General features: G+C 42.8%; 1 protein-coding gene across 1 annotated transcript in view; it reads left to right on the forward strand.

Moving 5' to 3' along the window:
* Window positions 1–9,833: 9,833 nt before the first annotated feature.
* LOC130248357 (keratin-associated protein 5-1-like) overlaps window positions 9,834–24,087 on the forward strand; it is a gene marked incomplete at its 5' end in the record, with an annotated part of 45,003 nt that continues 30,749 nt past the window's right edge. The window contains one exon of the mRNA XM_056482066.1: window positions 9,834–10,539. Coding sequence (XP_056338041.1) covers window positions 9,834–10,539 — 706 coding nt within the window. The remainder of the gene's footprint in view (window positions 10,540–24,087) is intronic.

Genomic DNA, 24,087 nt, shown 5'->3' on the forward strand with positions numbered 1-24,087 from the left:
ATACATATTAAAAAAGCTAAGGAGTTCCAAGAATACTGATAAACCCCTCATTTAATCCAGAACCATGGCTATTTTTATATCCTCCAGATACATACAAACCTCTGAAACACTTTATACTGTAAACAGATTTTTAAAATACAGTCCTAATGACAGAAGATTGGGAGGGGGATAAGTTAATGACAATTTTAGTGCACTGAAGCCGTGCTTTCTGGGAGTTCAGCTATGGTAACACTGATTTAGAGAACAGCCAAAGTCTTTAATCTAGAGATACTAGCACAATCAATGCTCTGCTCTGCTCTTTCAAGCCAAAATATTTGCACGCAGTTTTACCTCAGCCTTCCCTTCCTCTTGAAACATCATGCCTGTCTTCACAAGCCAAATCTTAAAATGTGACAGATGTTGAAGCACTTTATAAATGGCCCTTGAAAATTAAGACAGCTACTTCTAGAGATCTATCCCTGAAAAGTGGTGAAATATTTCTGCAGCACATACAATATCCTTGGCTCCTTCCATCATCATAGCCAAGAATGGCTCATTTTTTCCACAGAATGTACTGCAGGAGTTTCAGATACCTGAACTAGCCCTAAACACAAGCTCTGAGCTGTATCAAAGACCCAGACTTCAGCAAATCTTTTACTTGCCTAATACAGTGTGTTTCCCTTTTCCATGATCAGTGTTGTGTCCCTTAAACATGAACAGACTTTCTCAACAGAGAGCTTTTAGATATTTTGCTTTTTGGATATTTGCTTTTTCCAGTGAAACCCTATGCCTCAAAGTTCTTAACTTGAAAATTCATATTGTCTTTCAATTATTCTATTATCATATGTATTTGAAGGAGGTAACCAGTGTAAAAAAAACAGTGGATATTTTTAAGGTCCAACGTTTTGTGTTTATTACTAACCTTGCAGGTTTATCTGATGTCCAGTGGTTTGATCTCTCTCCTTCCTTTTTCTCTTCTTTTCAACAACAAACAAAACACGAAACCAAAATAATATAAATGTGCCTGAACTGAAAGTGTGAATTTCAGAGGTTGCTCACACAGATTCAGGAGATGAAAACTGATTTTATGTATAGGTGAAACACTGAAGCAAATAAAACTCCTCTGAGGCCTGAATTGCCTATTGATCCCCAGCCACACAACTAGTTCTGGTAATCTTTGGTACAAACTAACAGAAATCTAGATTTCTTTCCTCCAGGTGTGCAGTCTTGCTACCATCTAGTGGCTAAAATAAAACTTTACACTAGTTTCTTTCCATACAGGGATTCAGACAATACAGTCATCTGTATCTGCCCTAAAATTTTGTTTGGCAATCTTATATTCATCAGCAAAAACAAGACAGGTGAGAAAATTATAAACTGATGCCAAAAAATGAAGCCCAAAACAGAGTTTTTTGTGGTTTTGTTTTCCAGATGAGTAGGAAGGTATGATTTCTTTACAGTACAGAAACGTGGCATAATTTTATTGGAAATTTAGACCTCTACTTATTTCAAAAGAGAAGTCTGGGAAGCATTTGATGTTGGCTCTTTCTGCCAATCAAGTACCAAACTAGTAGATCTCACTTGGTCTTAAAAGACACACAAGGTGAATTATTCTGACATGGATAATGAGGACTGATAGCTAATGGCAAAAATTTTGTTGAACGGGATGTGAGACCTAAAGACAAATATTTTCTAGAGAACATTTGCTGCATCCTAAGTTTAGTAGATGGATGCAATCAGTGGAAGAAAATTAGATCTGTTCAGGACATGAACTGGGCAGCAACATCATGCAACCTATAAATTATTTAATCTTTTTTGCATGGTCAATCTCATTGTCAAATAGTTTTGCATAAAGTTTTTTATTCCAGGCTGGGGAGCAGTTTTCTGGTGGATTTTTGCATATACTGACACTGCCATCTAGTGACACATGTATGAAAAAATAACAAAAGTTGAATTAGAACCGCTGAGTGGCTTGGAGCTTCTGGTAACTCAAGGAAGAAACTCCAGCTATTAATGAATTTTTCCATTTGGTCTTCTGAATTAATCTTTCCACATTTATAACTGAACGAAGGGAGTGCTTAGATATGTTGGACATAAGTGTTATTTTTGAGAAGGAACTGCAGTGTGGAAAACTATTCACTCAGGTTTTCTAGGCAAGGCAAAGTATTGGTTTAGTAGTACCTCAAGGCCATGCTCATAATTACAGCCCCACTGGAGCTTAGTGAAGGATTAACAATGATTTTAAGCAAGTTCTCCAAGTAAGCCAGAGGGATGTTTGGCAATACTAAAGTTATTTCTAGTTTTTCCAGCAGAGAAATCAAGGCACATAATATTTTACAGAAATTCTCTGACTCAGCCCAACAAGGAGAACAATACCAGCAATTTCCTCAACCCTGTCTTCACCATAATCTCCCACAGTACTCTCCATATACTTTCAAAAGTGATTTCTTATGTTAGTAAAGGCATTTTGGGGTAAATCTTAAATGTTCAATGTGATCTAGATACCAACAATATTTATTTAAAACTTTATACTGTCTTTTGGGATCCCTGAGAATTACAATTGTTAGTGTTTATATCTGTATGTGTTCCAGACCTTGAAGACTTTGCTCCTTCCCTACCTTTAGGGAAAAGTCTACCTAAAGGCAAGCTGATGTAAATATTGTAAATAAAATAAATAGTGCATTAAGAAATTCCACAGGAATGGATGAAGGAGAAACTACTCCTAGCCAATTAATAAAAAGAATGAGTAATGCCCCAGGAAAGTGCGGGAATTACAGTATTTTTCTTCCCCAGTTTTAAAAAATTGACATTGTGTGAGTGCTGCTTTCAGCTCAGAGTGACAGAATGGGCTAGAAATAATGACTAGAATGGAAACATGCAAGTGAGATCAATCACATCTGTAACTCTTGGCAGGCCAAGATGCACAACCTGCACATGTTCAGTCTCCCTGTTGCCTGTTCTGCTGCTGAGCCAGTACCTGAGGCAATGTCCAGTGTATGAAATCATAAAACTAGAGACTTGTGGGGCTGCATTGTGCCAGGGAATGTATCACACAGCACAGTGCAGACAATAATAGTTTTGAGCTAGAAGTCCACACCAAAGCTGCAGGCTCAGGGCTCCTCCTGCCAGCCCCAACAGGCATCCCATGCTTCTGTTAACAACCAATCTTTAGCCAGACAAGGAACAGAAATGTCATCCAGAAGCTGACAAAGTCACAGGACTATCTCAAACATGGGGAGTTGCAGGTCTACTGATGTCTGAAGTCTGCACTGTTGCACAATTTGAGCAATGGTCTAGTGAGAGGTGTCATTGCCTGTGGCAGGGGGATTGGAACTAGATGATCTTTACCCAAGTTATTCTATGAACCCAAAACATGGTCACTTTATGGTTATTTTATTTAACTGTATATGAGAAGTTCATAATTTCTGATATAAGTTTGTGGGGAACATGTACATATTCTTTTTCCTTTCTGTATCAAAATCCCCTATTTTTAGGAGTTTACACCTCAGCTTGTAAAAACTGAATTACTTTACCTCATGCCTGTAATTTCACTGAGTCTGCATTTATCCCAGTTTGTAATTTCCTACGTTTAATTTGGACTTCCATGATAATTATTTTTTGTGCCCAGGTTGTAGGAGTTTGGAAGGCCTATGTCAGCTCTGAAAATAAGACAGTTTTGACCTGGCCATGCAATGAGTTCCAGGTGTGATTTCCATGTTCAAATGCAGAACCCCTCCTAAAACACCCTGTAGCCAAACCCATTTTTTTTGCATGTTGGTCTTGTCCCAGTGCTTACTGCAGCAATCTGCACTACAGAAGTCCTGAACTGCTATACAAGCCTGAACTGGAATTAAGCCTTGAACTCAGCTCTGAGCACAGCTCTGATGGCAGGAACCTCATCCACCATATGAACTTGCAGACATGTGGCAAAAATGTCTGCATCTTTTGATGACATCTTGTCTCTTACATTGCCAGAGGTTTTATTTTAGACTCTTACCTAAATTATCAGATGGAGAAGAAAACAAAACAGGCTTCCTTCCTCCAAAGGATATGACAGAAATGTCACTGGAGTAATACGATGATTACAGGTTAAACAGAATTTGAGTTTTTCAGTTCTGGCTAATATTTTTCACAAATATAAAATATCTACAGATCTCTGATGGACCCTTCAAATTTTGTCCAGTAAGAATTGTAAGATGCACAGGTTTACCATCTCCAAACACATAGTCAGAGACTAGGGCAAAATTCTTGAGCACCTATTTGTCTTTACTGTATTTTACCTCAAGGAGCAGTGGTGTTTTTCTATTGTCAAGAGCACAAAGATTAAGGGGAAAATGTGAAGGCTATTTAGGCATTAAATTGAAACCAAAATTGATGAGGTCTCAACCCTTAAATATTTTTTATGCATGTCTGGTCAGTTGAAAAAAATGCATCAGATCTATCCAGAAAGATTACTTCTCCTCATCATTTTCCTCTTAAAATTAATGTAGTTCCAGAATCATTTATAGTAGGCAAATATTTAGTTTTCTTAACTTTGTAATTACTATGATAATTATTCTTTCAGAGAAATAACTGATGGAATCAAGCTGGAAAAAGCAACAGGATTAAACTCTCATGGTTTCAAGTTAAGGTTTATTCAAGGAGAACACAATGCTCTTTAGATATGGTTTCTCCTGCTATAATATACCTGTCATGCATCTCTGCAATTTAAAATGAGATCATACCAAGAGACAGCACAGTGTAAAAGGGAAGGTACTAGACCATTTGTCTATCTTTGATTAACAGGTAGGAGGGAGATGAAAGATGATTAGCAAGTGGGAGATAGATGAAGGAAGAATTTAGATTGAGACAAAATTACATATAATATTTGGCTTTCATGTATTTTCAGTAATTAGTAAAAGACAGCCTTTCTGTGTTCAAAGGTAGTTTAATCATGAAAGGTTATAAATTCTATAAAGACAGGCAGATTAAAAGCAAGCAAACAAAGAATATCTCATGCTGAAATAAAAAGTCATATGTGGTAATGACATTAAAAATAATTTGCACCAAAGAACAGGACCTTGAAAGGTGGTGGTATCTTTTCACAGTCAGGCATTTGGAATCCTAACAGCCTTAATTAATTAATGGAGATTATCTGTTTAGGCAATGGAGATCATCAAATCCCTGGACAGATGAGCAAAATTTAGAAGAATTAATAGAGTAAACAACTGGAACAACAGCCTGGCAAAATTTCAAATTGTGTAATCGGAGAAGCTTAATGTAGTGTTTGCCTGAATTTATTGCCTGGAAAACAGCTAGTCCCTCAAACTGAACAGATTCAGGGAGGACACACAGGAGCAGGGTGGGATGAGCTGAAGCTCCCCAAAGTTCTGGTTCTGTGACCAGCACAGGAGGTGAGGGTGACCCAGGCTCTGATAACAGATCCCTTGGGGCAGATTCGAGTGAAACACTCTGAGTGATCAGTGCTTGTAGATATACACCTGCAGGCTTTGTTGTAGACATGATTTGGTTGCAATACAAAACAAGTGTGTAGGCATTTTGGTTATTGCTGTCTGTAATAAAACAGCAATGTGAAAGCACACATGCAAAAATATCACCCAAGGCCATGCAAAAGGGAAAAGAGAAAGAAAAATGGCAAAAGTGTGAAGCACAAAAGAAAGGGAGAGAGAGAAAGGACAGGAGTGTGAGACTGTCACCAGCCCTGGGCCCCATGATGAGACTGGTGCTGTTGTCATTGGTGGTCACAGAACAGATCTGTGGTGTGGTGAGGGAAGCCCAGAATAAATGGATAAGAAAATCCTCGGAAATTCCCCAGAACACAACTTCCATTGGGTTTATAGTCATGCATGTTCAGGTGGGAATCCCTGGGGTGGATGAGGTGGATCATGGGCACTCCAGGAGCCCTTCTCAGCTCCTGAGAGAGCAGAGCTGTCTGAGCCCCCCAGAGCTGAAGCAGCTATGGCCCATCAGAGATGAAAACCTCAGGGCACCCCCAGTGTCCCAGGGGAGGATGGGACCCACATGCCAGTGGTTTGTGCAAGGTGAGACAATTCATCGTGGCAGGAGGCACCATCTCCACAGGATTCCACATCTCCTGTCTCACTCAGCCCACCTTTCACCCTCTGTCCCATGAGATCCTCACGAGAAAAGCTCACCTGCTCCACCTCAGCCAAGCCCCCTGCACACACAGGGGACGTTTGGAGTCATTCTCCCTTGGCCATTCAGTCTCACACTGGTCTGAGCCCTGTGCCATCACACTCACATGGCCCCTGTGAAAAATGGAGGCTTAATTTTATCATAGTCCCAATAGGAGATAAACAAGGAGAAACAGAAAATAAATAAATTGAGAAACAAAATAAAATATAAGTTTTGGAGTGACAGCTGCCTGAGATGGACAGCTACAACCTGAGGCAGAAGAAGGTGTGAGCCATTAAAGCTACTGGATTGCTCCATTCTAGATTAGGTGAGGAGCTGCTCTTTCACTGTCAAGATCACACTGTACCAGACATCAGGTAAAAGGAAAATACAAAATTCTGTGCATTTCCATTGCTTTAGTCATGTCTGTGTGGTTCTGCTTTGCTCACTGTTCACTCACTAAAACTAAGTTTATTTTCTGGATCTTTTTTTGTCTGCATTGAGCATATTTAGTTACTTTCTCATCTGAAATCACACAAATGATAGCAGAATAAAACCTGAAAAAAAAAATTATCTGACTCTGCTTTCTCCTTTAGATACTTGTATTTAAGATGTTTGTGATTTTGTACTCGAGAAAAAGAATATTTCTCTTAGGACTTCCAGAAGAGCTGCAGCACTAGCAGACACCAAAGTCAATATTAAAGGATTTTTGCTCCTATTAGGCTTGTAGGTTAAATCCCATGGGAGTATCTACAGCACAGCTTCTCTGTCTTAGAGAAAATTTTTGCATGTATAGCAGGATTCTTCCAACAAACATTACGGACATTGTAAAATAAATATTTTTTCCCAGAATCCATCCCTCTTTTGTTTCTTTCCTCTTTTCAATACTAATCTCACAGCTGCCATGCTAAAAAAGTACAGTTTGCAGTTACGGAATTCAGACAAAGCAACTAACTTGTCCAAAGTGAAACTAAGTTCCAACCAGTGGTATTAATTTTATAAGTCTGGAACAGCTATACCTGGATGCTGGAGTAAGACCTGACTGCCCTAGTTAAGCTGTGGCTTTTTGAGATGTACATCAGAGTCTTTATAGTGATTGTGTTGAATTGAAGATCTGATTTCAAGCCATTTCTTCTAGTTGACTAAATGTTTCTTTTCCATCTCCATTTTTAACTTTGTATTAAAAAATAAAACCTTGTGTTAAAAAGAAAAGATAAGATGATTTTCTTTCACGAAGAGGATAAAAGATAGAAAGTATGGAGTTACTTTAACATCAAAATCAAAGGGTTGCTGACAATAAGCAATCAGTAAAAAACTTTTCACTCCTAGAGCCCTTTAATGTACCTGAACATTTTCAGTTTCCATCATCTGATTGGAAGCAAGACATAGACTGAAAAACAGTTCAGGCTTTCTTCTGATAGATTTGAAAACTTTTAAAAAATGTAACTAATGTTTTAAGTTTGGTTTCAGGTCACATTTTTTCTCTCTTATCCTCAGATCTCCATATCCACTTTAAGTTCAATGTACTTATTTTGAAGATATGTATTTGATCATGGGTCATTCAATAAGTGAATAATCCTTTGAATTAATTCAGTTAGGGTAGTTTTGGGGATAAACCATTATTGTTATGATCTTACTAATTTTTATGGGTAATACTGATAGAAGTATTTTTTCTTCAGAAAAATCTCAAGCCTTAAAGAAGTTGTACCTGAATTTAAGACTCCATCTAAAGCCAAAGTCCCATGATAGTCACTGTGGGTCTGGCACTCAGTACAGTTGCCTAAACCCTCTACTTTGTTGTCTAAGGGTTTCATATTATCTCTAGGGCAGAGAAATTGTAGTGCCCGAAGAGTTTGGTGTATCATATTATGCTGGATTTGTTAGCAATAAATTGATTCCTTTGTTTTGTTTTGCTTAATATTTAGAAAATGAGACCTGTCCTTGGTCCTTCATCATATCTGTTGGCCCATAAGAAACTTTTGGAAATCCAAAAGTAGCTGAAATGCTATAAGGCTTTTGCAACTGAACTGATTCTCACAGGTCCAGTGGTGTATTAACAGCCTTGTGCTGATATTCCAAATATACTTGTTCTGGCAGGTTCTGCTGACTGTATTGTCTGGAATGCTGTGATCTAAGAGATCTTAGACACCTAGTTTATACAGACAGCTAAATGTAGGTGTTTCATCTTGAAATGAATCCCACACAAAGTAACAAATCAGTCATTGGTAAATGACAAGTTTGTTATCATATGTCATGTATGATTTCTATGAAAATCTAGAATAACACTTCATAATTCATTAAGTAAAGTCACTTTTCTTTTTTGGAAATAGAGTGTCTCTCAAGCTAATTTAAAAATATGGCAAAAGTGGGAATGGAAAGAAACATTTGAAAGGAGTAACTCACACTTTCCATAATTTTCATTGCCCAAATCCAGAAAATAAAGGGAATTAAATTAAGTTGCTACAGTTTTATGTTTAATAAAGAACATTATGTTGTTAAATCTACTTTCTAAAGATAAAACAGTAAAGAAGACATTGGATATGAGCTGTGGAAATAGGACTGGGAAAAGAAACAGAAAAACTACTACCTGTAGTTGAGGAGATGGGAAAGAGGGAGAAGAGAGGGACAGGAGCTGTGGCAGACATTTCCCCAGGACCCTCTGGAAAAACCATACTGAGCACCTGGCTGGTGATATTCACACATCCATGTCTTGTTTATTGTGCACATCAGTGACAAGAGTAAGCAGCAGACACATGAGAGGATGAAGGCTGAGACAATGGATACAGAGCCACTGGCCTGGCACTGTGGAGATCTCATGGGAGTCATGAATTTCCAATTACCATTACATGGTTAAAAACTAATCAGCAAGAACACAAAGGCCCAGTGAAGATCAGCAGGACAATTTCCAGACTCAGGAACACTTAACAGGTTTGGGATTATCCAAGGACAGTGGTGGGAATGTTGTCCCTGGTGAGAAGCTGAACAAGAACCAGGGACCCCAGAACACCTTGCAGAGCTCTTCACCTCCTACACCACCTTGGGGCTGAGGGAGCTGCTGCCTGCACAGACAGAGGTCTCCAGAGGGGTACAGCAGAAACAGCACTTGAGGCTTGCATAAAACTTATGGGGTATTCTAAAGGAATTGTGGCAATGTGTGCAACATTATAGGATGCTTAGGGAAGGAATGGAAGGAGGAAAGGGAGCTGTCAAGGTGGATTATGCAGAAACAAGCAGGAAAGAACAGCGAGAAAAGGCAATAACACAAGCTGATCAGGTATAATTGTCTTAATTGCCTGTTGTTGTTACACTTGTAAAACAGTTTTTCATAATTGTGTTCTCATTAAATCCTCTTTCTGGTTCTGTATGGTGTGCTCTCTATTCTGAGTATGTTTGAAAACTGGTGAAATTCAAACTGAATTAGACAGCAAGTAGAATAGAAATAGCAGTTACAGGATGAAAGAGACCAGCCACTGGAGCACAATGCAGATCTCTGGGGTTTGTCTGTCTGCAGCCCAGCAGCTGGGGAGACCAGGGCAGCTGGGGAGCAGCGTTACAGGATCACACTCAGAGTGATTAATGTTTTGTGTTTTCTTTCCCCACCACTGGATTTCCATCCCAATAGCCAGAAATCCAGAACAGGAGCAGGGCATCCACACTGCTGCTGTTTGTGAGGGTGCTGTGTGCATTTCTGTGGGTGCTGAGCTGGGGGGCAGCTCTATGTGTGTGTGTCTGTGTGTGTGTCTGTGTGTCTGTGCATCTGTCTGTGTGTCTGTGTGTCTGTGTGTCTGTGTGTCTGTGTGTCTGTGTATGTATCTGTGTGTCCGTGCATCTGTCTGTGTGTCTGTGTGTCTGTGTGTCTGTGTGTCTGTGTGTCTGTGTGTGTGTCTGTGTGTGTGTGTCTGTGTGTGTGTCTGTGTATGTGTCTGTGTGTGTGTGTGTGTCTGTGTGTGTGTGTGTGTGTGTGTGTGTCTGTCTGTGTGTCTGTGTGTGTGTGTGTCTGTGTGTGTGTCTGTGTGTGTGTGTGTGTCTGTGTGTGTGTGTGTGTGTGTGTGTCTGTCTGTGTGTCTGTGTGTGTGTGTGTCTGTGTGTGTGTGTGTCTGTGTGTCTCTGTGTGTGTGTGTCTGTGTGTGTCTGTGTGTCTGTGTGTGTGTGTGTCTGTGTGTGTGTGTGTCTGTGTGTGTGTGTGTCTGTGTGTCTGTGTGTGTGTGTCTGTGTCTGTGTGTGTCTGTGTGTCTGTGTGTCTGTCTGTGTGTCTGTGTGTCTGTGTGTCTGTGTATGTGTCTGTGTGTCCGTGCATGTGTCTGTGTGTCTGTGTGTCTGTGTGTCTGTGTATGTATCTGTGTGTCTGTGTGTCTGTGTGTCTGTGTATGTATCTGTGTGTCCATGCATGTGTCTGTGTGTCTGTGTGTGTGTCTGTGTGTGTGTGTATGTATCTGTGTGTCCATGCATGTGTCTGTGTGTCTGTTTGTCTGTGTGTCTGTGCATCTCTCTGTCTGTCGGTGTGTCCATGCATGTGTCTGTGTGTCTGTCTGTGTCTGTGTGTCCATACATGTGTCTGTGTGTCTGTGCATCTGTCTGTGTGTCGGTGTGTCCGTGCATGTGTCTGCGTGTCTGTTCAGGTGTCTGTGTGTCTGTTCAGGTGTCTGTGTGTCCATGCATGTGTCGGTGTGTCCGTGCATGTGTCTGTGTGTCCGTGCATGTGTCTGCGTGTCTGTTCAGGTGTCTGTGTGTCTGTTCAGGTGTCTGTGTGTCTGTGCATGTGTCTGTGTGTCTGTGTGTCTGTGTGTCTGTGTGTCTGTGTGTCTGTGTGTCTGTGTATGTGTCTGTGTGTCTGTGTGTCTGTGTGTCTGTGTATGTATCTGTGTGTCCGTGCATGTGTCTGTGTGTCTGTGTGTGTGTCTGTGTGTCTGTGCATGTGTCTGTGTGTCTGTGCATCTGTCTGTGTGTCTGTGTGTCTGTGCACATGTCTCTGTGTCCCTGCATGTATCTGTGTGTCCATGCATGTGTCTGTGTGTCTGTTCAGGTGTCTGTGTGTCTGTGCATCTGTCTGTGTGTCAGTGTGTCCGTGCATGTGTCTGCGTGTCTGTGCATGTGTCTGCGTGTCTGTTCAGGTGTCTGTGTGTCCGTGCATGTGTCTGTGTGTCCGTGCATGTGTGTGCGTGTCTGTTCAGGTGTCTGTGTGTCTGTTCAGGTGTCTGTGTGTCCATGCATGTGTCTGTGTGTCTGTGCATGTGTGTGCAGCCTTGCTGCCTTGGGACACAGCCACAGCAACCTCACATCCATCAGGCTTTCAGCTGCCTCAAACAAGAAATATGTATTTTCTAAGGGAGGAAAGTGGGACAATCCTTCAGAGAGAGAATATGACACTGTCAGCTGAGATCAACAGAACTGTGATAATTTACCCACTAAAATATATTTTGCTATCACAGTTTTTCACACTTTAAAGGAGAAAGCTGTCAGTTTATTTTTTGAAAGCAGAGGTGTTTAGCCTAGCTTTTAATATTGGTCCTATATGGCTTTCTAAAAAAAAAAAGTTTGAAGCAATATTGGCAGTATTTCAATTAACTTGAGTTTGGAATATCCAGAAATAATGCAATGTTTTTTTCATGGCAGCCTACAAATGTGTCCTTATTCTTGATATGAATATATCAAAACAATAGTAATGGTCTTAGCTTCATATAAAGTATCATATGTTGCTACTTATAAATACGTGGGCAAAAGTGGGCTCTGATGTGATTGACATTGATTATTTAATTAAAGGATATTGCAATTCTGGAAGGAGAAACGCACTATGCATATCAATTTGAGGGAAATAAGCTATATTTGCTGACACTGCTGCTCTAGCCCTCAATTTCTCAATATGTCTGAGGTGCTCTGCAGCAAACAATGTGAAGTCAAGCAATTGTAGAAGCCACAACAAATGCATATCTGTCGTGTAAGTATCAGAAGGGAATATTTTCCCTCAAAGGAATTATTTATTGTTCTGTTCCAGGTGGCTTTCACAAGTAATATGTCAGGATTCAGACAAGTTGAAAAGTACATGGGTAATTTATGACACCAAAGGTATTGTAGCTTGGAAGGTCAAAGCCATATAAATTGAGAAAATAAAGAAACAGTCTTGAAGAAAATAACATTCACTCTTTCATGTTGAAAAAAAAGGTAAAAAGAGAAAAGAGCTTAAAGGCTCTAGGTTATGTCATCAAATCAACTATTATTTAAAATAACCATGTAATGAAGATCTCACAAACTGACCTTTCTTACCTTAAGAAAATTAAATATTCTTTTTCTCCTGGAATATGTAATGAAACTTAGTTCAAAAAATTAATCGGATCACAATAAAAAAACCCCACAAATCTAATATATGGAGCTCTATCTAATTTTGCAAAAATTTGCACTTGACATGTTTACTCTTGTGCAAGTGTTGCCCACTAATAACCTTGGGCATTTTTGCATTTTTTGGATGTATTTCATGCTTCTTCAACTATTTCAATTCCTTTCAGCTGTTTGGTTTGTTTTGGGTTTTTGTTTGTTTGTTTGTTTTTTATTTTTACTTAAAAAAACAAGAACTGTTAGGGCCTTGGATCTGCACAGGTCTGCACATGTACTGGCAGTGATTGAAAAGTTCCTCCCCAACTCCATAGAAAGTATAGCTCATTCTCCTCCCAAATATTTTTAAGCTGGTTGGCTTGCAATTTTTCTGATCTCAGCCTTTCAGTCCTTTATTGCACCCTCCTAAAGCAGGAGCAAGAGGCAGCACAGTTCTATGGACTTGCAGATCAGTAATTGTTTAATCAAAATTAATGCAGAGAGAGAAACTTTCTTGCTTTTGATATGTAGCCAGCATTTCAAGATGTTTGCTGGTAGAGAGGTGGTTTGGATGGGACTCTGAAGAAAGGCCACTGAAGGCATTGATAAGGCTGAATTTCTGATAAATGGAGAACAACTTTCTTGAAAATACCACAGCTACAGTCCTGGCAACAAGAGGAATTTCTGCAGATGCCATTTCCTGTGCTCATTTAAATGGAATTGATGTTCTGCAAGTCTCACTTTGCCCCTGAACCGGGAGCTAAATGCATTGTCAGACAAGATAGGAACCTGACAACAGCAGTGACAGATTTATTCCATTTATTATGTCAGCTGTCACATTTTGGCAGCTTTCCCATTCTCATATTATCTTCAGGATACAAAATAACTATGGTGGAAGAGAGTAATTTGGATTATGGAGCTGAAATTTTTCACAATCATTCTGTTTGAGATGGATTTGTTTATCCACTGCATTGATGGTTGTACTCCTCTTTCTTTATTAAGACCAAGAACCTGCAGGTATGGAGTCCATTTCCCCTTGACAGCTTCACCTTTCCATGGGCACTGAAGAGAGACCTTTATCTTCAGCCCTTAATGGTGCTGTCTGTTTGCCTCACTTTGGGAATCAGAGTTTCCAAAGTGACTTTGGAATCAAGCAGTCAGGCAAACAGCCAGTTGACAGCTATCAAACATTCAATCCTGTGTATGCTGAGATAGACCATGGGGTGAAATCTGGCTTCTTGGGTTGTACTGAATCAGTTCTGACATGTGATCCTACTGATGGATCTATAAAACTAGTTTATAGCAAGTTGTATTTTTGGTCCTCTGGGAGGCAGTTCTGAAATCCCACCAGTCTAAGACCCAAAAAGCCAAGGGATCTTGACTGGGCAACTGTACCACACTGTGGTGTTTGCCAGTGTCATCTGCACATTGTGGCACAGATGAAAATTCAGCTCCCTTGCAGGAGCCTGTGTGGGCAATTGCAAATTCAAACCTGAAGAGAAGTGTGGCCAAGTGCTGCTACTGCTGCCTTGCACTTGAGGGACAATTTTTGGCATTAAGTTCTCTTGCAGATGATGGTAGGCTGACATTTGAGGTACAAACTCTTTTTTAGGCATTCCTGAGTAAAGGGCAGGGAAAGCTTTGGAAAGTGAGAAATGGAGAATACTGATATTGTGAATTCTGTGACACATCCTGCCTTGCCTGGATACTATGGCAGAGTCCTTACCCTGAGACCCACACTTCATATCCCTGGTTAGAGAAGTCAGGGCCAGCTGCAGAGAAATTGGGTTGTAGCTGTCATGGCAACTTTCACTCAGAGTTCTGCATTGTGCCATTATAACTGCTATAGGGGATTTTATTCTGTTTATTATTTTCTCCCTTGGATGCTGCATTTCTATCATTTTATCCTCTTGCATAAAGCAGTGTGGGTATATATTACAAACTAATGAATGTTAGCACAGACCATGTGGCACTGTTTGTATTACAAAGTATTACAAATGCAAAATCAGTATTTAATTTTTTTCTTTAAGATCTTCTTAATATGTGCATTTTCCATGTTTCTGTCAGAAAAAGTTTTCAGACTAATCAACAATAAGAAGAGACTATAAGCAATCAAAAAATTTTTTTTTAAATTTAACTTGAATTTACTTTAGTGTTATCCACCTTGACCAATTATGAAATATTTCAGATTATAAAATTCAAAGAGAAAAAAATCTATGTGTAAAAATTCATTATAGCTTCTCTTTCTGTAGATGGCAATGGAAACACAGATTGACACAATTCATATGGAAAAACTCTAGAAATTAAATTTAAATTTTATAGAGAATGATTTCCATATTATAAGTTCTTTTTAAATAAACATGTATCTTACAGTAGCATCATTTAAAATTCCAGATGGATTAAAAATCCTCCCCTCACATCCTGACCTTTCATTTGTGCACTCACACACAGGAATATTTTTAACAGGGTAATTTTACAAAACTGAACAGAATTTCCTTTATGCCCCAACCCCCACCACACACAAACATCCTGGTTTCAACTTAGTTTTATACAGGAACTGTCTTCACTCTTCTGAGTCTGGGGACTTCTCGTGCCTCCCATCCCACTCATCCCCATGCCAGATTCTCTCTCACACTACCAGTTTTATCTGTTTTGTTTTTCATACCTGGCAGTCTGCTGTGTGGATAAATTAGCAGAAACATTGATTTTAGACTCCCCTTGATATCATAAAGGGGGTTTCAGCTGAAAAGGTTTTTTTTTCCCATAAGATTCCCAAGGCTCAGAAAAATCCATTTTTATCTGGCTGTCAGACATGCTCCAGATCTGCTGCCCCCAGACATCAATACCTCAAACACCATTGCTAAAGAAAAGCCTTCCCTTTGAAATTCAGCTTCTGTTGGGAAGAAGGGTGTGGCTCTGGCTGTCTTTCAGAAAACAGCTCCCCTCCTTTTGCTCTGCTAATTTTATGTGATTGGCAGCATCTTCACAGCCTGGTAAGAGCACTGTCCAAGTTTAGGACAAAACTGGGGAAAAGCCTCCAGAGGAGCCCCCCAGACTAAACCCCCCTCACAATTCCTCCCCCCCACTGGGCTCGGAGAGAATTTTACTCGGGGGGAAAAGTGGAAAAAACTTGTTTATTAACAAACACAAGAAAAAAACACTTCCCAGCAACAGGAAAGTACAATCCCAGATGACAAAAGAACTGTTTTCACCGAAGTGAGAGACGGTCGCTGCTGGGAAGGGCGAGAAGCTTCTTGGGCAGGCTCCGGAGGCAGTCTCTGATGCTCAGGTCCCGTCCGGAGCAGGTACAGATCTTGGAGCTGAAGGAGAGAAGGGGGAAGGGGAAGGCAGCAGCAGCCAGGGCAGAGCCGGGGCAGCAGCAGCAGCAGCGGGGCAGAAGCAATAGGGCAAAAGCAGCGGGGCTGGGGTAGCAGCAAGCAGCAGCAAGCAGCAGCAAGCAGCAGCAGCAGCAGCAGCAGCAGCAGCAGCAGCAGCAGCAGGGCAAGCCAAGCAAGCCCAGTACCCGGGGCACCACCCCCCCAGGGGGAAGAAAAAGGGCACCGGCGGCAGCTCCATGCAGACAGCGAGGTGTGGGAGCGGGAGAGGAGCAGACAAAACACCAACCCAGGACATTCCACCCCTTATCCCACATCGTGAACGTTACACACGATTGGGATATACACCCACTCACTACAACGTAAAAGCTTTCATCCGACTTCCGCAAACCTTCATCACTTACACATTTCCTCTCATTTCACTTACTCAGACCTTCAACACTTACATATGTCTTTCTGTCTCATCCTACAATCAGTTCTCCCTGTGGTACACACCGTGTTGTTCCATCTTCCTGCATTATCCACCACGTGCATCCTGGTCCTTGAGCAAAGACAATCCCACGAATGGGTTTGCCTGTACCCGAGGCAGGATTAACCCATACTGCCTTTCCTAACAGACCTCTGACATGGGCCACTGGGACTTTATCTCCATCCACTGTATTAAGGGAGTCAGACTGGGCAGGACCTGCTCGGTTGATGGAACCTCTGGTGTTAACTAACCAAGTAGCCTTTGCTAGATGTTGTTCCCAGTTCTTAAAAGACCCCCCACCTAATGCCTTCAAGGTGGTTTTCAGTAATCCATTGTACCTTTCCACTTTACCTGCAGCTGGTGCATGGTAAGGGATGTGGTACACCCACTCAATGCCATGTTCTCTAGCCCAGGTGTTAATGAGATTGTTCTTAAAATGAGTCCCATTGTCTGACTCAATTCTCTCAGGGGTGCCATGCCTCCACAGGACCTGCTTTTCCAGGCCCAGGATGGTGTTGCGGGCTGTAGCATGAGACACTGGGTACGTCTCTAACCATCCAGTTGTGGCTTCCACCATGGTCAGGACATAGCGCTTGCCTTGGCGGGTCTGAGGCAGTGTGATGTAGTCAATCTGCCAGGCCTCTCCATACTTATACTTGGACCACCGCCCCCCATACCAGAGGGGCTTCACCCGCTTCGCCTGCTTGATGGCAGCGCACGTCTCACAGTCGTGGATAACCTGAGAGATGCTGTCCATGGTTAGATCCACCCCTCGGTCTCGTGCCCACTTGTAGGTGGCATCTCTGCCCTGATGACCCGAGGCATCATGGGCCCATCGAGCTAGGAACAATTCTCCCTTGTGTTCCCAATCTAAGTCTATCTTCGACACCCCTATTCTTGCAGCTTGATCTACTTGCTGATTATGTTGCTGCTCCTCATTGGCTCTCTTTCTGGGGACATGGGCATCTACATGGCGAACTTTTACAGGTAGTTTCTCTAATCGAGTAGCGATGTCTTTCCACTCTTCAGCAGCCCAAATTGGCTTTCCTCTGCGCTGCCAGTTCGCCTTTTTCCATTTCTTCAACCATCCCCACAGAGCATTGGCTACCACCCAGGAATCAGTGTATAAATAGAGTTTCGGCCATTTCTCTCTCTCTGCGATGTTAAGGGCCAGTTGGACAGCTTTGAGTTCGGCGAATTGACTAGATCCACCCTCTCCTTCAGTGGCCTCTGCAACCCGTCGTGTGGGGCTCCATACAGCTGCTTTCCATCTCCGGTTCATTCCCACGACGCGACAGGAGCCATCAGTGAATAGAGCATAGCGTGTTTCCTCTGCCGGTAGCTCGTTGTATGGTGGAGCTTCTTCAGCCCGTGTCACTGGTTCTTCTTCTTCATCTGCAACACCGAAACTTTCACATTCAGGCCAGTTTGTAATTATTTCCAGAATCCCAGGACGATTTAGTTTCCCGATTCTGGCACGCTGAGTGATGAGGGCAATCCACTTGCTCCACGTGGCACTGGTGGCATGGTGGGTTGAGGGAACCTTTCCGCTGAACATCCACCCCAGCACTGGCAGTCGGGGTGCCAGGAGAAGCTGTGCTTCCGTACCAATGACTTCTGAGGCGGCTTGGACTCCCTCATAGGCGGCCAAAATTTCCTTCTCCGTTGGGGTGTAATTGCCTTCAGACCCTCTGTAACTTCGGCTCCAAAATCCCAGGGGTCGGCCTCGGGTTTCACCAGGCACCTTCTGCCACAGGCTCCAGGACAGACCATGGTTCCCAGCTGCAGAGTACAGTACGTTCTTTACCTCTGGTCCCGTCCTGACTGGGCCAAGGGCCACTGCATGAGCGATCTCCTGCTTGATCTGGGCAAAAGCTTGCTGTTGTTCAGGACCCCAGTGGAAATCGTTCTTCTTGCGAGTGACCTGGTAAAGAGGGCTTACAATCTGGCTGTACTCAGGGATGTGCATTCTCCAAAAGCCTATGGCACCTAGGAAAGCTTGGGTCTCTTTCTTGTTGGTAGGTGGGGACATAGCTGTAATTTTGTTAATGACATCAGTAGGAATCTGACGCCGTCCATCTTGCCACTTCACTCCCAGGAACTGGATCTCACGTGCAGGTCCCTTAACCTTGCTCTTCTTGATGGCGAAGCCGGCTTCCAGGAGGATTTGGATAATTTTCTCTCCTTTCTCAAACACTTCTGCTGCTGTGTTCCCCCATACGATGATGTCATCAATATATTGTAGATGTTCCGGAGCCTCACCCTTTTCCAGTGCAGCCTGGATCAGTCCATGACAGATGGTGGGACTGTGTTTCCACCCCTGGGGCAGTCGATTCCAGGTGTACTGCACGCCCCTCCAGGTGAAAGCAAACTGAGGTCTGCACTCTGCGGCCAGAGGAATGGAGAAAAACGCATTGGCGATGTCAATGGTGGCATACCACCTTGCTGCCTTGGACTCCAGCTCGTACTGCAGCTCCAGCATGTCCGGCACGGCAGCGCTCAGCGGTGGAGTCACTTCATTCAAGGCACGATAGTCCACAGTTAGTCTCCATTCTCCATTAGATTTTCGCACAGGCCAGATGGGACTGTTGAAGGGTGAGTGGGCTTTGCTCACCACCCCTTGGCTCTCCAGCTCACGGATCATCTTGTGAATGGGAATCACAGCATCTCGAGTTGTTCTATATTGCCGGCGATGTACTATTGAAGTGGCAATCGGTACTCGTTGGTCTTCTCCTTTCAGAAGTCCTACTGTAATGGGATTCTCAGCCAGTCCAGGCAGGGTGTTCAATTGGCGGATGTGTTCTGCCATTACAGCCGCTATCCCGAATGCCCACTTCAGGCCTTTTGGATCCTTAAAATACCCGCTCCGAAGGTAATCTATGCCCAAAATGCATGGGGCCTCTGGACCAGTCACAACAAGATGTTTCTTCCATTCCCTTCCAGTTAAACTCACTTCAGCTTCCACCAGGGTGAAGTCCTGCGAGCCACCTGTTACACCAGCAATGGAAACGGATTCTTCCCCCACATATCTTGATGGAATTATCGTACATTGGGCACCTGTGTCCACTAAAGCTCGGTACTTCTGTGGTTTCGATGTGCCAGGCCACCGAATCCACACAGTCCAAAAGACACGATTTTCCCTCGCCTCACCCTGGCTAGAGGCAGGGCCCCTCTAAGCCTGTTTATCTTTCTTCCCTGGGGCATGCATCTTAGAAGTTCCTTCGAGAGGGTCAGACATGTCATTATCACTGTCATATTTGGCACTTTGGGTACGGGCAACAGGAGCGGCTCTCCTTCGGATGGAACTTCCGCTTTCAATCTTGCCTTCCTTCAACTCCCTCACCCGTCGTGCCAGAGCAGCCGTAGGCTTTCCATCCCATCTCCTCATGTTCTCTCCAGAATCCTGCAGGAAAAACCATAGCTCGGCCCGGGGAGTGTACCTCCTCTCCCCATCGGGAGAACGTCTACGTTGGTTGCCAGGACGTCCAATTTGCACGGCTGAAATTTGGAGGAGGTCCTCCTTAATTTCCTCCCTGAGCCTCTTATGATTTTCCTCTATCTTGTCCTCTAAGTTCTGCAAGCGTGTTTCCACGGCGGCGATTCTGGCATGGGTTGGGCCATGCACAGCATCCGCGTATGCCCGGAGCTTCTTCGCCATGTCCAGCACCGTTTCATAGACCTCTTCCCGCTTCATTATGGCCAAAGCAGACGCATATTCAGATGGCCCGAGTCGCACCAGCTTCCTCCACATTACAGGGGTGCATGGTACCAGGTCTGGGTTCCTAGTTGTTACATCATCTGAAAAAATAATCTCCGCCACTGCCATCTCCCTCAGACGTTGGATCCCTTGCTCTATGGTTTTCCATTTGGTCTGCTGCATATACAGATCATCGGCACACAGATATCTTTGTGCTACGCTGTCTAAAACACGTGCCCAGAGGCTTTGAGGGTTAGCCTCCCTCATCATACCTTGATCGATGACCGGATCATGAGACAGGGATCCCAGGTGTCTCACCTCAGTGCCATCTAAGATGGTAGCCTCGCCTGCGGCATCCCAAAGCCGAACCAGCCAACTAATTATGGATTCATCGGGCTGTCTTGTATAATCCTTTCTTAAACCCCGAAGATCTTTTAAGGACAGAGACTCATTATTAGTTTCTGATCTCACACCAGTGGTTTTAACTCTTGATTTTACATCAGGAGGTGTTGAAGGTCCCTCTCCTGCATCCTCATCATCATCCTCCACTGGCCGATCGGTCTTCTTGGTGCACTTCCCACTCCTTGTACTGGTAGCCACAGCCATTGGTTGAAGCTTGCTTTCTAATTTCATCCCTGTCCTCGAGCCTGGGGTGTTAACTACAGCCTGAGTAGCTGGCATAGTAGCTGTGTTATCTCCCTGTTCCCTTTCCTTTGTTTGTTGTTCTCCACTATCTAACAGGGTACGATAAGCATACGCCAGTGCCCAGCTCACTGCAGTAATCTTTTTTTTCCTGGAGCTATTGTGGCATTTCTCTTTCACATATTTTACCACCTCAGCCGGGTTCTGAATTTGCTCATGTGAAAAATCCCAAACCATAGGATCAGAAAATTCCTTTAACATCTGGCCCAGCTCCTGCCATTTCCCACACCACTCAGGACTCCTCACACTTTGTCCTGCTGCTAAATCAGGAGTCGCACCAGCACCTCTAGAAATCTCAGCCCTGATTTTATATAAACTGTAAACTGTGTAGAGGAAGCTTACAACATTAAACGTCAGGAAGATGATCTCTTTAATACTAAAGGAGAACTGCACATATCCTAATAACGAGGTAAAAAATTCAGAGGAGACAAAGGGAAGCAAAGGCTGAAAAGCCTCCTCCCCTGCTTCTCCTCTAATAAACTGGATACATATCCATAACCAGGATCCAGAAGATATCCCTGGAACCGATTCCAGCATTTTCATAAACCTCTTACAAGCCATTGCAACCAAGCCCAGTCCAATCAATATTTTGGTCATTATCCCTCTAGTATAAAAACTACACATAAGAGACAGTACTGGAGCTATTTCCGGGCAGGAAAATAACCCCAGAGACCAAAGAGGCATTAAAACCTCAAAAAAACCCAGTATCCAGAACCACATACTGAAATCCATTCCAAACAGCATTCTATATAGTTACACAGTTTTTTCCACTTTCTTCAGTCCCCGTACGGGCCACCAAATTATTTGTCCAAGTTTAGGACAAAACTGGGGAAAAGCCTCCAGAGGAGCCCCCCAGACTAAACCCCCCTCACAATTCCTCCCCCCCACTGGGCTCGGAGAGAATTTTACTCGGGGGGAAAAGTGGAAAAAACTTGTTTATTAACAAACACAAGAAAAAAACACTTCCCAGCAACAGGAAAGTACAATCCCAGATGACAAAAGAACTGTTTTCACCGAAGTGAGAGACGGTCGCTGCTGGGAAGGGCGAGAAGCTTCTTGGGCAGGCTCCGGAGGCAGTCTCTGATGCTCAGGTCCCGTCCGGAGCCGGTACAGATCTTGGAGCTGAAGGAGAGAAGGGGGAAGGGGAAGGCAGCAGCAGCCAGGGCAGAGCCGGGGCAGCAGCAGCAGCAGCGGGGCAGAAGCAATAGGGCAAAAGCAGCGGGGCTGGGGTAGCAGCAAGCAGCAGCAAGCAGCAGCAAGCAGCAGCAGCAGCAGCAGCAGCAGCAGCAGCAGCAGCAGCAGGGCAAGCCAAGCAAGCCCAGTACCCGGGGCACCACCCCCCCAGGGGGAAGAAAAAGGGCACCGGCGGCAGCTCCATGCAGACAGCGAGGTGTGGGAGCGGGAGAGGAGCAGACAAAACACCAACCCAGGACAAGCACACTGAGCCAATATGAAGGAAAGTGTTAAAGTAAGCTTGTCTTTTGTTAAGGGACAGAAGTTTGTCTGATTTCCCAGGTTTTTTTCTTATAAATTTGGAATAATTTAAAAATAATCAAATAGGTATTTAAGCTACAAAAAGCTAGATTCCTTGCAGTGTCTTTCTTCAGATGAACAGTAGAAATATAGACCCATGCCTGTGAAGTGCAAGTCTCTGCACTCCTTTTTTTCTTTAATTCCTTTGTCTCCTTTTGCCCAGGACAAACATTGCACATGAAGTTGGATGATGAAGAAGGTGCAGTCCTTCACTTTCTCAGCTTCCTTCCCCTTGGACCTGGGGGTGGCCTAGGAGCTATTTGAGAACAGAGCTGGGCTCTGTGCACACACAGCTCACCCCAAAGCATTTTGAGTGGGTCTTTCTCATCCAAACATCTCCTGAGAGGAGGCTGTGGTTTCTCCAGCCAAGCAGCAATAGGACAAGAGGAAATGGCCTCAATTTTCACAAGGAGAGGTTCAGATTGGACATTAAGAAAAAATTATTAGCTAGAAGAATAGCTAAGCATAGGAACAGGCTACCCAGGGAAGTGGTGGAGACACCATCACTGGAAGTGTTCCAAAAGCAAGCAGAGGTGGCAATTTTTCATTTGTTTCAGTGGACATGGTGGTATTTGGTCAAAGGTTGGACCTGATCATGCTGGATGTCTTTTCTAACATTAATGTTGCTATGATTCAATGAATGATGCTATTACTGAAAAATCACACCAAATATTTGGGCATTTTGGGCCAATACCAAAGGTTTAGAGAGAGTAGGAGTAGCTGAGAGAATTGTGAGCTGTCTGTTGGCATAGGGAAAATGTGGTAAATACAATGCAGATTTAAAATAAGGTGATTAACTTATGCTGTAATAATTCTCAGCTCCTCTGGGAGGAGCTTGTGTGCAAGCTACAGACCAGATTTTCAGTAGGAAAACATCTCTGCATTATCTGTGTTTAGTACAACATTCAACCTCAATAATTTCAAATAGCTTAAATGCATCCATTTGGCAAAGCAAAGTGAGCATCCAGTTCATACAACTCTTAAGCACCATATAGTAGACTTCTAAATTCCAATATTTAGCCAGAAAAGTACAACTCCTTTGGTACTGAAAGAGCAGACCACAGGTATGTTTGCAGAGCTGGCAGCCACTGACTTAAAAAAAAACTGTTCTGGAGAAATCAGAATTTTTCAGTGGAGTAAATGTCTATTATGTTGCCCAAAAAGGTAGACTGTAAATAATTGTGGTTTTAATGTGCCCAAAACATGTTTTAAAATAAGTAAAATAATGCTATGTTATGTTGTTAATATCACTTATGGGATTTACATAAGCATTTAAATTTTTGTGTGTGAGGAGCCATCTCAAGCATACAGTCACCAATCAAATGTTTTTATTCATTCAACCACACTGAAAAAAAAGTTAATATCAAAAAATATTAACTTCTTTTATATAGAAAAATAGTCACACCTTTCACTCAAAATGATTTCTAAAAGTAATTTTTCAACTGTGACAGAAGAAATACTTGAAAAATTGTTCTCCCAGTCTAGCAGTATGTGGTATCCAAGAGAGATGACTCACAAAGCAAAAGCTTTTAACTGGAAGTTTGAAGAAAACCAGTTTTATTTAATTCAGCACTTTTCCATGGAAACTTCATTGTCCCCTGACCCTGTTGCCTTGTTGTCAGCAAACAGATTTGCTGAAACTTTTTAGAGAAATTCAGCCTGAGGCAGACCTGGTGTTCGAATTGCAGGAGTCCAGTTACAGTTTGGACAGGTAGCAGGACTGAAGATAGAATTTTCAAGTAGAAAACATAAGGCAAATTGTTAAACTGTGCCACTGGCACTAACTATAATCTGCAAATAGTTAAATGTGTGTAAAAGAGGTCTTTATGTTTGCATGGTTGGTAAAATCTGTTCCTTCAAATGGCTGACCTCAGCATTAATTTTTAATCATCAAATCAAACAGAACAGGCCAAAGAGCTGGATCACTACTG

The sequence above is a fragment of the Oenanthe melanoleuca genome, chromosome 1A (assembly GCF_029582105.1).
Source record: "Oenanthe melanoleuca isolate GR-GAL-2019-014 chromosome 1A, OMel1.0, whole genome shotgun sequence".
Classification (NCBI taxonomy): Eukaryota; Metazoa; Chordata; class Aves; order Passeriformes; family Muscicapidae; genus Oenanthe; species Oenanthe melanoleuca.